This window comes from Anomaloglossus baeobatrachus, chromosome 4 (genome assembly GCF_048569485.1).
Source record: "Anomaloglossus baeobatrachus isolate aAnoBae1 chromosome 4, aAnoBae1.hap1, whole genome shotgun sequence".
Classification (NCBI taxonomy): Eukaryota; Metazoa; Chordata; class Amphibia; order Anura; family Aromobatidae; genus Anomaloglossus; species Anomaloglossus baeobatrachus.
Genome location: NC_134356.1, coordinates 94318765 through 94334105, shown reverse-complemented (window position 1 = coordinate 94334105; position 15341 = coordinate 94318765). Strand labels below are relative to the sequence as shown.

At 44.9% G+C, this 15341-nt stretch overlaps 1 protein-coding gene across 1 annotated transcript in view; it reads right to left on the bottom strand.

Annotated features, from left to right (window-relative positions):
• SAR1B (secretion associated Ras related GTPase 1B) overlaps positions 1–15341 on the bottom strand; it is a 167936-nt gene that overhangs the window by 52404 nt on the left and 100191 nt on the right. Inside the window, exon 4 of the mRNA XM_075342284.1 lies at positions 2888–2953. Within this exon, the coding sequence (XP_075198399.1) occupies positions 2888–2953 (66 nt within the window). The remainder of the gene's footprint in view (positions 1–2887; positions 2954–15341) is intronic.

The following is a 15341-nucleotide window of genomic DNA, read 5'->3' as shown; positions in this document are numbered from 1 at the left end:
TGCAGCGAGGAAATCCCTCACCTTAGCTACAAAGACGCTGTCATCTTGTGTAGCTGTTAAAATCTGTTTTCACGGACCTGACTGTCACCTATGGCTCTGACCCTGCCGGTATTAGCCCTTACAAGGGCTGAAAGAAACTTCTATCCCTATTCTGTATAGCGCTGTGTATAGAGCGTACACAGCAGTATCGGAGACAGGAGCTACGCCAGCGGTGACTGACACCAAGACGCAGAAGGCAGATAATGGCGTGCTGGAGGAAAATGTCCGTTTTTATAATGCAGGGACATGTGACATGGACATCCTATCACACATGCCATTGCTTCTCTGGCTAAAAGTCCACTTAGCTGTGTGTGTGTCTGGGATTGGCTGACATGCTGGCCCGCCCCACTACACGCGCACGCTTAGGGAAGGAAGACAAGGAAAAAAAAAAATAAATGGCGATCGCCATTATCCAAACAGCAGTGATCTGAATGCGCTGTTCCCGCACACTATACACTGAAATTTCATAATAGTGTGAGTCACAGAGTGACTTACACTATTACAGCGGAAAGCCAGCTAGTAATTAGCTTGTCTTTTTGCTGCTAGAACCGTTCTCGAACGTATCTAGAATTATTGAGCTTTAGCAAAAAGCTCGAGTTCTAGTTCGATCTAGAACAGCCCCCAAAATCACTCGAGCCGCGAACTGGAGAACCTCGAACCGCGAACCGCGCTCAACTCTACTCAAGACATCAGCCAGGAACTTAAAGCTTGGGCAGAAATTGGTCTTCTAAATGGACAATGAACTGAAGCATACTGCCAAACTGCTTACAAATTGATTTAAGGATAACAAAGTCAATGTTTTGGAGTGACCCTGATATCAATCCTATTGAAAATTATGGGCAAAGCAGAAAAGGCAGGTGCAAGCAAGGTGACCTACAAACATGGCTCAGTTACACCATTTCTGTCAGGAGGAATGGGCCCAAATTCCTACCAACTATTGTGAGAAGCTTGTGGAAGGAGATCCAAAATGTTTGGCCCAAGTCATACAGTTTAAGGGCAATGACACCAAATAATGAAATGTATGCAAACTTTTGACTTTGCAGAAAGTAATAAAAATGTCTTAAAACATTCTGTCTCTCTCTCACTCGTTATTTTGGCATTTGGCAAATATAAAATAATGGGAAAGGTTTATTCCAATTTCATGTCAGATAGTGAAAAAAACATATAGATGTGTCTTTTTAGATATGTGTCTTTTAGTGCATTTAAACTTCTAGTCTCCACTGTATATATGTGTATAGCTAATACCTCTGAGCTCAGAGCTGCACACACAATTCTGCTGTTTGCTAACGGAAATAGTCAACAAGCTGGTTGAAGCACAAATCTCTAATAACTCTTTGATGTAGAAGAAGTGATGCATTTTCTCTCTATAACATGACAGTACATTACGTCATATAAATGGCACTATTCAGAAAGCAAATTAGTGTATGTTCTGTACAAGCACAGTACAAACTAGGGATGTCACAATATTTCAGCTCTGCAGTCAATACAATTGTAAATACAACGCTGAGCTAAAACATACTCTACATCTTAACAGTACAAGTTGTATATGAAATATCAAACTGAGTATTTTGTGCACTTACATCTAATATATAAAGCTGAATGTGTGTATGTGTGTGTGTATGTATGTCCGGGATTGGCATCTGCACCGTTGCAGCTACAGCCACAAAATTTTGCACACTCACACTTCTGGACCCCGAAAGCGTCATAGGCTATGTTTTGAGGGGAAATTTTAACCCCGCGTTTTACAGTTATTCGCCAAAAAACCTGCCTCCATTAAAGCGAATGGAGCTGGGAGCCACAGTGCAGCCAGAACTTCAGAAGAATGCACAGCCCTTATATGGAATGTTGGCGTGTCACAATGCAGCCAGGGAAAGAGGCAGACACAGACAGGGTAAATATCAGTAACCAACACTATATTAATTTAGCTTCTATCTTTTAAATAAACATTACAAGGCTTTTAATTGACAATCTAATATATAAAGCTGAATGTGTGTGTGTATGTGTGTGTGTATGTGTGTATGTTCTGGACCCCGAGAGCGTCATAGGCTATGTTTCCAGGGGAAATTTTAACCCAGCTCTTTACAGTTATTCGCCAAAAAACCTGCCTCCATTAAAGCGAATGGAGCTGGGAGCTACAGTGCAGCCAGAACTTCAGAAGAATGTGCAGCCACACCCTTATATGGAATGTTGGTGTGTCACAATGCAGCCAGGGAAAGAGACAGACACAGACAGGGAAAGAGGCAGACACAGACAGGGTAAGAAACAGACATAGACAGGGTAAGAGACAGACACAAAGAGACAGACACAGACAAAGACAGACTGACAGGGAAAGAGACAGACAAAAAGACAGAGACAGACACAGGGAAACAGACAGACAGGGAAAGAAAGGGAAAGAGACAGACAGGGTAAGAGACAGACAAAGACAGGTAAAGAGACAAAGAGACAGACACAGGGAAAGAGACAGAGGGAAAGAGGGAAAGAGACAGCCAGGGAAAGAGACAGACAGGGAAAGAGAGGGAAAAAGACAGACAGGGAAAGAGACAGACAGGGAAAGTGACAGAGATAGATAGACAGGGAAACAGATAGATAGACAGACAGGGAAAGAGATAGATAGACAGACGGAGAAAGAGACAGAGACAGTCAGAGACAGACAGGGAAAGAGACAGACAGACAAAGATATAGAGAGAGAGACAGATAGATATATACAGAGGGGGAGACAGACAGAGAATGGGAGAGAAACAGAGGGACAGTTACTATCCCGGGTGTTAATACATTCTATTTTGTTAACAAGAGTTATTAACCCGGGCGAAGCCGGGTAGTACAGCTAGTACTGTATATAGTAACTCACCTTGAATGTGTCCACCTAGATCAAACGTAGTGAATGTCATTCCAGCAATCGTTAATTCTTCCGATGCTAAAAAAAAAAGCCAAGAAAAATTTTGAATATTTTTTTTACATTTGTCAGTTTAACAAACAAAAGTTAACACAATATGTGTCCTTCATTAATCCACTAAATCATGATTTACAGGATATAAAAGTCTTCAGTTTTTTCAATAAATGGGTTTTCAGGTTTCCGAAAAGTAAGTTTCTCAGGTGCAGTTTGTTGTAAACAAACACAGTTTTTTACTCAACCATCCTTGGCTCCAAAGCCAAGTCTCTACCATTGGTATTATCTTTGTTTGTTTGCAGAAGTGATGTCACGTTGACACTGCTGCAGTCAATCACCATTGGCAGAGCAGATGAGGTCAGTGATTGGCTGCAACACTGTCAAAGTGAGTGAGCCGGCGCATAATCAATGAGTCGGTACAGGACCCCAGGAGGATCAGGAAAGCACATTTTGTTTATTTAAAGAGAACTTTTCTAAAATCAGAAAACCACTAACAGGGAATCTGTCAGCACAGAATGACTGTTCAATCCAAGTACAGGTGCTTAGTGCATCCTTAGCATGGCTGAACATGTAAATGAACCTTTAGATATGTAGCAGAGCTGGAATGGTTGTGGTACCTCGTGTGAATTATGTCGTACCTGGAGAGGTGTTTTGGGGTTAATAAAGGGATGAAAGAGTGTTTTTTGTATTTTATTTAAAATAAAAGTATTTTTTTCACAGTTTGTGTTTATTTAATTTCACTTACAGATTAGTAACGGGGGTTCTCATAGATCTTCCCCATTACTAATCTAGGGCTTTGTGACAGCTGTGGGCTGTTATTAACCCCTCATTACCCCAATTGCCATTGCACCAGGGCAATCGGGAAGAACCGGGTAAAGTGCTGGGATTGTCACATTTAATGGATGCAACAATGCTCGGTGGCTGCAGGCTGCTATTTTTAGGCTGGGGGGCCCCAATATCCATAGGTCTCTCCAGCCAGAGAATACCAGCTCACAGCTATCGGGCTTTATCTTGGCTGGGTAACAAAATTCGGCAAAGACCACGTCATTTTTAAATTATTTATTTAAATAATTAAAAAAAAACAAAGAAAAGCCGCGTGTGTTTCCTCTTATTTGTTTACACTACAAAGAAAAGCGCATGGCTGGGGGCTGCAGTCTGTAGCCGTATGCCTTATCTGTACAGGGCATCATAATATCAGGAGACCCTATGCCAATTTATTCATTTGTATACCATGATAGACGCACATAGCGTCTGTGATTGGAAGCAGTCAGCTGACATACTGTCACTTAGCGGGTGGCGCATCCGCCTGCAATCAGTCACAAACACCAGTAGACGGGGAAAGCAGTGCATATGCAATGAAGGATAAAGCGTGGCCCGAGAAGTGAATGGGTGGCCTGGAAGCAGTTACACCTACAGAGTTACAGAGCCGCGCTAAGTAAAGCGTGCCTACTCCTATCCCCCTATCTCTTCTACCATCGTTTTTAAATCACCGGATTCTGGTCTCCATAGACTTTTTTTGGTTTTAAAAGCCAGATAACTGAATCCTGTCAGTCCCAGTTGTCTGCAAGTCCACCCATCACTGTTTAAAACCAGTAATCAGTGTTGGCCTAAATGCGTTTTTTAATGTAAGGGTCATGGCTAAGACAGCAAGACATAAATTCAACCATGTGTGCCAGACTCCCAATACGCAAGACTTCCCTGTTCTGACCAGGAGGACGACTCTACATCTCCTCTTCCTCCTGCTCCTCCTATTCAGACCATCCATGCAAAACAGATGGAATGAAGCTAGTGTGGGTAGTACTCTATAGCGCAGCTAAACCTAACCATCTTCTGTTTTTCCTCCTCAGCCTCCTTTTCCTCATTATCACCCAATCTGCGCTGTGAAGATGCACTGAGGCTGGACTAGGTAATATCACCATGTGTACTTTCTTCCTTCATCTCCACCTGGAGCATATGCAAAGCTTCCAATTCAATTGTGAGCTGCCAGCATTTGTGTAGACACCAAAGTGAGATGGTTCGCTAATTATGCCATCATCTCTCATCATCATCTTGGTTGATTCCTCAAAGTTTTGGAGAACTTCACAGATGACAGACATCCAGTTCAAGCCGTAGGTTCTAATGTGACAAGGCTGACCAGAATACTGATTGGCATGTTGTAACTGGTATTCAACTACTGCCCTCTGCTGCTCACAAAGCCTTACCAACATGTGTAATGTGGAGTTCCAGCCCATGGGCATGTCGCACACCAGTCTGTGAGTTGGCATATGCAAGTGCTGCTGCAGCACTGCAAGACGGGTGGCAGACACATGGCATAGCTTTACAAGTAGTTCAGGCAAATATGTGTAAGTTTTCAGATACTGCTGAAGTACTAAGATGAGCACGTAGGTCAGGTATGGTACTTGCCCAAGCTTGCTAAGCTTCAGAGCCACCACCAGGTTAGAGCTGTCATTAAACATTCTTGGTTGTAGATTCAGTAGTGAAAGACACAAATTTGTCTGGTCTGTTAGACCTTACAACAACTTTGCAGCAGTGTGGCGAAGGAAATTAGTTTCAGTAGAGTCTGCTGCCGCTTCACTGAGTCAGTGCTGAAGTCTTTCCAACTTGCCACTGATATCAATGGAGGATGATAAGGAGGAAGGGGTGCAGGAACTGTTGTAGGAGGTGGGCGAAACCCTGATGGAACATGACTCGCAATCCTAGATGTCAGTAGCACATGTGCCGTTAAAGGGTCCAACTTGGTCCTGGCTTCCACAAGATACACCCAGTGTGCCATCAGGGTACTGCAGTATCCCTGGTCATAAGCACTTGTCCACGTGTCGGTGGTTAACTGGATGTTCCCAGTAACTGCGTTGGTCAGTGTATCGGTAGTTATGTTACACATGCTTGTATAAAGCATGGTAGGGCACCCCAGAAGAAGTAGTGATGGCTGGGGACCAAGTATCAAGGGACGGCCACTTCCATAAGGTTGTGGAAAGCCTCAGTGTCCACTTGCTTAAACGGCAACATTTACAGGGCAAACAGTCAATTTGTGCAAAAAGTTAAAGTAGGGATTGCAATACACCCTGGAAGACACATAGAGGAGGCCTCAGAATACATTTGTGGACAATTTTAAAAAGAGTTTGAGGGACTGCTACAGTGGTAAAGCCTATGCACTAAGTGCAAAAGTTTGAGCCTGTGGGTAAGTGGCTGTGTACTTCTGCTTCTATTCCAAGGCCTGGGAAAAATAACTGGACATGGTTACTGATGGTGCCTGCGAATCACCATGATTAGCAGGCAATCCCTGCATGTTTTGAGGCTGAAAACAAAACCCATCATATTTTTATTTTTCTGTTGACATATACAGACTTGTGGGAAGAGTTAAAAAAGTAAACAATGTACTCATCATTTCAGCAAGTGAAGTACACTACAGTTGAAAAGTTTGGGGTCACCTAGACAATGTCTTTTCCATGAAATATCATACTTTTATTTATCAAATGAGTTGCATAATGAATATAAAATATAGTCCAGACATTTACTATGCTAGAAATAATGATTTTTACTTGAAATAATAATTTTCTCCTTCAAACTTTGCTTTCTTCAATGAATGCTCCCTTTGCAGCAATTACAGCTTTGCAGACCTTTGGCATTTTAGCTGTTAATTTGCGGAGGTAATCTGGAGATACTTCATCCCATACTTTCAGAAGCCCCTCCCACAAATTGGATTGGCTTGGGGGGCACTTTTTGAGTACCATATGGTCAAGCTGCTCCCACAACAGCTCAGTAGCGTTGAGATCAGGTGACAGGGCTGGCTACTCCATTACAGATAGAATACCAGCTGCCTGCTTCTTCCCTAAATAGTTCATGCATAATTTGGAGGTGGGCGTTAGGTCATTGTCCTGTTATAGGATGAAATTGGCTCCAATCAAGCACTGTCAACAGGGCATGGCATTGCAAAATGGAGTGATAGCCTTTCTTATTCAAAATCCCTTTTACCTTGTACAAATCTCCCACTTTACCAGCACCAAAGCATCACATTACCTCCACCATGCTTGATAGATGGCGTCAGGCACTCTTCCAGCATTTTTTCAGTTGTTCTACATCTCACAAATGTTTCAAACACCTGTGTGATCCAAACACCTCAAACTTCAATTCGTCTGTCCATAACACTTTTTTCCAATCTTCCTCTCCAATGTGTATGCTCTTTTGCCCATGTTAATCTTTTCCTTTTATTTCAATTTCTCGCATGGAATATCCTTCATTTCTAAGAACAAGAATAGACTGTCGAGTTTCACATGAAAGTTTTGTTTTTCTGGCCATTTTGAGAGTTTAATGGAACCAACAAATGTAATGCTCCAGATTCTCAACTAGCTCAAAGGAAGGTCAGTTTTATAGCTTCTCTAATCAGCAAAACTGTTTTCAGCTGTGCTAACATACTTGCACAAGGGTTTTCAAGGGATTTCTAAACATCCATTAGCTTTCTAACACAGTTAGCAAACACAATGTACCATTAAAACACTGGAGTGGTGGTTGTTGGAAATGGGTGTAATACTACTGTATGTTCTGAGGATTTCGATAGCGTAGGGCAATGACAACAGAGACGAGTTCTTGGTACAAGATGTTATATAATATGTCACCACGGTAGATACACAACGGGAATAAACACAGTAAAACAACACACAAAACGGAGCGAAGGGGATTCCCGGGGCCACGCACCGGACTCCCCCAGGGAGACCACCAGAGCGAACCCCTGTACAGGGACTGTCCGGCAATCAACCCCGGAAGGCCTAAATGTGCGGCAGCCGGTACACAAGGGGCAAGTGGTATAGTCCAGGAGTGTCCGTACGGGATGATTGTCCAGAGTGGTTACGAACCGGGCAGAGTGCTGATCAAAGACGGCAGACGGAGTCCGGGCACAGCTTGACGCAAACCGGGTATGGTCCAGAGTCGGTCGGTAGAGTTTCAGGAGAATCCAAGGCAATCAGGAAGTAGAAACAGCAAAGCAGGAGCACACAGCAAGCAGTATACTCAGGCACTGGACTGGGCTGAGAGGCGGCCTTTTAAGCAGCTGGACAGGAAGTAGGGCAACAGAACCTTAAACTCCATGTTAACTGAGGGCAAGCTCATTCAAAAGAGAACTGGAAAACCTGGAAACCTGACATTACTCCCCCCCCCCCAGAGACGGCCTCAGGACGGATCAGGGCCCGGCTTGTCCGGGAACCGTCGATGGAACTGAGCGATCTTCCGGGGTGCCCGAATGTTACCCACCGGTTCCCAGGAATCGTCCTCGGGGGCGTACCCCTGCCAACGTACCAGATATTGAAGCCGACGACGATGGAGCCGGGAGTCAATAATGTCCTCAACCACGAACTGCTCCTCGCCGTCGACCATCACAGGCGGAGGAGGAGGCACAACACGACCACGAAACGTATTAGGGGAGACAGGTTTGAGGAGAGACACATGAAAGACCGGGTGTACCTTTAGATGGTGCGGCAACCGTAGCCGACAGGCCACAGGGCTCACGATCCCGGTGATCTTAAACGGACCGATGAATTTTTGTCCCAGCTTCTGCGAAGGAACACCCAATCTCAGGTTTTTGGTGGATAACCATACAGAGTCCCCTACCTTGTACATGGGTGCCGGTTTCCGGTGAGTGTCTGCCGACCTCTTGTAACGCTCCTGGGCCGTAGCCACAGTGTCCTTTAGAACCTCCAGATTTTGTCGAAGCTCTGTCAATCTGTCCTCCACCGCCGGCACCGAAACCGCAACCGGTGACCTAGGCAAAACATTCGGATGATAACCCAAGTTAGCAAAAAAGGGCGTTACCTTAGTGGAGCTGCTCTGAGTGTTGTTATAGGAGAACTCCGCCAACGGAAGCATCTTCAACCAATCGTCTTGGAGATGGCTGACATAACATCGAAGGTATTGTTCCAGGGTTTGATTCGTCCGTTCGGTTTGCCCATTTGTCTGAGGATGGTATGCAGAAGACAAACAGACATCAATCTGGAGTGCCGTACAAAAGCCCTTCCAGAACCTAGACGTGAACTGCACGCCCCGGTCAGAGATGATCTCGTCTGGTACCCCATGCAATCGGAATACGTTCTGGATAACCAAATCCACTGTCTCTGCGGCTGAGGGAAGACCGGTACACGGAATGAAGTGAGCAGCTTTAGTCAATCGATCCACCACCACTAAGATGGTATTGTGCCCGCCTGAGACTGGCAACTCCACAATAAAATCCATGGAGATAGACCCCCAAGGGCGAGATGGCACGGGTAACGGTTGGAGGAGTCCCGTAGGAGCCACACGAGGGACCTTGCACCGGGCACAAACCACGCATGAGTGGACATAGTCCTTTACATCCTTTAGACAGGTAGGCCACCAGAAAAAACGGCTCAGAAATTCCTGCGTCTTCTGTACCCCCCTATGACCAGCCAACACGGAGTCATGGACCAACTTGAGAACCCGAAGTCTTACGGCCTCCGGGACATAAATGCGTCGCTCTCTCAACCACACACCATTCCGAAGAACAAGAGTTACATCATTCGGGGGGGCAGCAAGAAATACGTCACCATCATAGGCCAGCTTGATGTCCTTCCACAAGTCCTGGTCCTGGATTACTCCAACGAAATTGGCATCCGATAACACGGTCTGAGACGGGGTTCCAGGCACGGAGTCCACGGCGTGGATTCGGGACAAGGCATCAGCTTTCCCATTACGTGAACCTGGACGGTATGTAACGACAAAATTGAATTGGTTAAGAAATAGGCTCCAACGGGCTTGCCGTGGAGACAGGCACCTGGCAGACTTAAGAAATTCCAGATTACGATGATCTGTGAGTACTATCACTTGCTGCGCGGCTCCCTGTAAGTGGTGTCTCCATTCCTTGAAAGCGGAAATAATCGCTAACAATTCCTTGTCCGCAATGTCATAGTTCCTTTCTGCAGGGGACAACCGGCGGGAAAAGAAAGCACACGGATGTAAGAGACTCTTGTCCCCAGTCCTTTGAGAAAGGATGGCCCCTAATGCGTAGTCGGAAGCGTCGACTTCCACGATAAAGGGAAGTGCGGGATTCGGATGTACCAATATAGGCGCTGAGGTAAAACAAACCTTGAGACGATGGAAGGCTTCCTGGGCCTGGGCGGACCACACAAACTTCTGTCCTTTCTTGGTTAACAGAGTGATGGGACGAACGATTTCTGAAAAATTACGGATAAAACGTCGGTAAAAGTTGGCAAAACCGACAAAGCGTTGTACCTCTTTGACGTTACCCGGTTCCGGCCAGTCCAGAATTGCTTGTATCTTGCCAGACTCCATGTTCAGTCCCTGAGGAGAGATGACATACCCTAAGAATTGTATCTGTGAGCAATGGAATTCGCATTTCTCCAGTTTAATGTACAGGTGATTTTCCCTCAGCCGGGTAAGTACGGTCTTGACGTGCTCCTGGTGTTCCTGTAAGGAATCAGAAAAGATTAGGATATCGTCCAGATAAATCACCATGAATTGGTCCATGATATCCCTAAAAATATCGTTAACTAGATGTTGGAAAGCCGCGGGAGCGTTACAAAGTCCAAAAGGCATCACTAGGTACTCAAAATGTCCATACCGACATCGGAACGCGGTCTTCCACTCGTCTCCGGGACGTATGCGAAGTAGATTATATGCCCCACGGAGATCCAATTTGGTGAATATTTTTGCCTGTTGGACCCTCTCCAATAGCTCAGGAATCAACGGTAACGGATACCGGTTCCGGATGGTTATTTTATTCAGTTCCCGGTAGTCAATACAGGGTCTCAGAGTCCCCTCTTTCTTTTTCACGAAAAAGATGGGTGCCCCTGCTGGTGAGGTAGACGGGCGAATAAATCCCTTGGCTAGGCTCTCATCAATGTATTCTTTTAGTGCTTCTAGCTCAGGTGCCGCCAACGGGTAGACATGGCCAAACGGAATCTCCGCCCCTGGAAGTAAGTCTATGGGGCAATCATACGGTCTATGCGGGGGAAGCCGATCGGCTTTTCTTTTGTCGCATATGTCAGCAAAGTCATCATAAACCGGGGGTAGAACAGGTACCTGTACAGTGCCCTCCGCATTCGGTGTTACGGGAACCGGAACAGTTGGACTAATGGTCGGACCACTCTGCGGTGGGAAGGTTATTTCCTTAGTTTCCCAATCGATGACCGGATTCATAGACCGTAGCCACGGAATACCTAAAATAATCGGAAAATGAGGAGAAGAAATTATCATGAAAACAAGGGTCTCCTGCTGACCTGGCTTCATCACGCATTCTAGCGGTACTGTTTCCCGATCCACTGGTCCAGAGCTTAACGGAGATCCGTCTACCGTCTCCATGGTAACCGGTGAGGATCTTTGCTGAGTCCGGATACCGTGTTTCCTGGCAAAAGAGGAGTCCATGAAATTTCCCCCTGCCCCAGAATCTATCATTGCAGAGGTAGGTATTAGATGCCCCTCCCACCGGATCTGAATGGGGAGCGAGCAATGGGTATATTTCCCTTCTGAGTCCTTCGGTGAGGTTGACATTACAGTCAAGGGAAATACCGCATCCAAGTGCCCACTTGCCTCAGAGATATCGGACTCTGCGTCCGTGTTGTCACACTCTGCCATGGCTGCCAATACCTTATTTGGGCGATTCGGACGTTTCGGGCAGTCGATCAAGAAATGATCCGATTGACCGCAATAGAAACACAAACGCTCACGGAGCCGGTGTTCACGACGTTCGTTGGTCTCTCGCTTTTGCAGAGAGTCCACTTGCATAGGAACGTCCTCGGCCTCCCGTGGCGTCCTGAGAGCGGGTTCTCTGGAAGGAAACGCAAAGTTGTTTACACGGTTTACAGCTGCCCATTTTTCCTGTCTACGCTCCGTCAAGCGGGTATCAATACGCACACAGTGCTGGAGAAACAGTTCAAAATCCCCTGGAGATTCGGAACGAGCTAACTCGTCCTTGATGGTACCGGACAAACCTTTTCTGAATACAGACAATAATGCATTGTTTCCCCAGTCGGTGTCTACCACTAACCTCTTGAACTCAGTGGCGTATTCAACGACAGAACGCTTTCCCTGACGTAAGGAAAGGAGAGCCGATTCAGCGGTAGCACGGCGATTCGGATCATCAAACATTTGCGCCATTGCGTTCAGAAAGTCATCCAGGTGATTTAAACGGATGTCCCGATTCTCTATCATAGGATTAGCCCAAGCCAGTGCTCGTGAGGTTAATAACATGATGATACATAACACTTTGGACCGGTCAGAACGGTAATAATCAGCATGTACATCAAAAAACAGTATACATTGGTTCACAAATCCACGAAACTGACTACGATCACCATTGAAACGGAATGGGGGTAACCTAGGCATACCGGCAGCTGATACGGACGTAGTGGGGCCGGCTTCCTGAGCCTCCACTCTGACTTGCAAGTCCTGTATAGCCGGACCCAGTACCTGGTGATCATGGCCCAGCTGTGCCTCCACATCTCTAAGTTTAGTCTGCACCGCCTCCATCTCCTGCTGCAAGGAGTTAATCATGGAAAACAGCTGATCTACTCGTGTCTCAGTCATTGCCCCAGCGAAATCCTCTTAAGGCCTGAGTATAATGTAATACTACTGTATGTTCTGAGGATTTCGATAGCGTAGGGCAATGACAACAGAGACGAGTTCTTGGTACAAGATGTTATATAATATGTCACCACGGTAGATACACAACGGGAATAAACACAGTAAAACAACACACAAAACGGAGCGAAGGGGATTCCCGGGGCCACGCACCGGACTCCCCCAGGGAGACCACCAGAGCGAACCCCTGTACAGGGACTGTCCGGCAATCAACCCCGGAAGGCCTAAATGTGCGGCAGCCGGTACACAAGGGGCAAGTGGTATAGTCCAGGAGTGTCCGTACGGGATGATTGTCCAGAGTGGTTACGAACCGGGCAGAGTGCTGATCAAAGACGGCAGACGGAGTCCGGGCACAGCTTGACGCAAACCGGGTATGGTCCAGAGTCGGTCGGTAGAGTTTCAGGAGAATCCAAGGCAATCAGGAAGTAGAAACAGCAAAGCAGGAGCACACAGCAAGCAGTATACTCAGGCACTGGACTGGGCTGAGAGGCGGCCTTTTAAGCAGCTGGACAGGAAGTAGGGCAACAGAACCTTAAACTCCATGTTAACTGAGGGCAAGCTCATTCAAAAGAGAACTGGAAAACCTGGAAACCTGACAATGGGCCTCTATATACCTACAGTTAGGTCCAGAAATATTTGGACAGTGACACAATTTTTGCGAGTTGGGCTCTGCATGCCACCACATTGGATTTGAAATGAAATCTCTACAACAGAATTCAAGTGCAGATTGTAACGTTTAATTTGAAGGTTTGTTCAAAAATATCTGATAGAAATTGTAGGAATTGTACACATTTCTTTACAAACACTCCACATTTTAGGAGGTCAAAAGTAATTGCACAAATAAACCAAACCCAAACAAAATATTTTTATTTTCAATATTTTGTTGCGAATCCTTTGGAGGCAATCACTGCCTTAAGTCTGGAACCCATGGACATCACCAAACACTGGGTTTCCTCCTTCTTAATGCTTTGCCAGGCCTTTACAGCCGCAGCCTTCAGGTCTTGCTTGTTTGTGGGTCTTTCCGTCTTAAGTCTGGATTTGAGCAAGTGAAATGCATGCTCAATTGGGTTAAGATCTGGTGATTGACTTGGACATTGCAGAATGTTCCACTTTTTTGCACTCATGAACTCCTGGGTAGCTTTGGCTGTATGCTTGGGGGTCATTGTCCATCTGTACTATGAAGCGCCGTCCGATCAACTTTGCGGCATTTGGCTGAATCTGGGCTGAAAGTATATCCCGGTACACTTCAGAATTCATCCGGCTACTCTTGTCTGCTGTTATGTCATCAATAAACACAAGTGACCCAGTGAGATTGAAAACCATGCATGCCCATGCCATCACGTTGCCTCCACCATGTTTTACAGAGGATGTGGTGTGCCTTGGATCATGTGCCATTCCCTTTCTTCTCCAAACTTTTTTCTTCCCATCATTCTGGTACAGGTTGATCTTTGTCTCATCTGTCCATAGAATACTTTTCCAGAACTGAGCTGGCTTCATGAGGTGTTTTTCAACAAATTTAACTCTGGCCTGTCTATTTTTGGAATTGATGAATGGTTTGCATCTAGATGTGAACCCTTTGTATTTACTTTCATGGAGTCTTCTCTTTACTGTTGACTTAGAGACAGATACACCTACTTCACTGAGAGTGTTCTGGACTTCAGTTGATGTTGTGAACGGGTTCTTCTTCACCAAAGAAAGTATGCGGCGATCATCCACCACTGTTGTCATCCATGGACGCCCAGGCCTTTTTGAGTTCCCAAGCTCACCAGTCAATTCCTTTTTTCTCAGAATGTACCCAACTGTTGATTTTGCTACTCCAAGCATGTCTGCTATCTCTCTGATGGATTTTTTCTTTTTTTTCAGCCTCAGGATGTTCTGCTTCACCTCAATTGAGAGTTCCTTAGACCGCATGTTGTCTGGTCACAGCAACAACTTCCAAATGCAAAACCACACACCTGTAATCAACCCCAGACCTTTTAACTACTTCATTGATTACAGGTTAACGAGGGAGATGCCTTCGGAGTTAATTGCAGCCCTTAGAGTCCCTTGTCCAATTACTTTTGGTCCCTTGAAAAAGAGGAGGCTATGCATTACAGAGCTATGATTCCTAAACCCTTTCTCCGATTTGGATGTGAAAACTCTCATATTGCAGCTGGGAGTGTGCACTTTCAGCCCATATTATATATATATAATTGTATTTCTGAACATATTTTTGTAAACAGCTAAAATAACAAAACTTGTGTCACTGTCCAAATATTTCTGGCCCTGACTGTATGTACATATTGCATTAAAAACCAGACATTTGAAGCTAGAATAGTCATTTACCACATTGACAATGTATAGTGTATTTCTGTTTAATTTAATGTTAGCTTAATTGAAAAAAAAAAAAAAGTGCTTTCCTTTCAAAAATAAGGAGATATCTAAGTGACCCTAAACTTTTGAACTATAGTGTATCTAATGTCCTTAGAGAAGTCGCATTAAAAATAGAATTGATCAAACAAATTGTTTGAATTTTATCACTATTGAGAATTGGACCCTAATCAAGATCATAATAAAGTACCATGGAAAATATACTTATTTACAAAAGAAACAAATGGGAATAACAAAGAAGCATATAATAACCTGAATCATGGCAAAACAATTTTAATAACTGAAAATGTATTTTGTTAACTCAGCAATTTTAATCATTAAATTCAAGGAGGACTTTCACCAGTTTGACCAAGTTACACTGGCCACATCATGGAATAGTGGCTGCAAAGTAAAACATTGTTTTCATTTTTTAATTTCTCTTATCCATGGCAGAGATATTAATCTG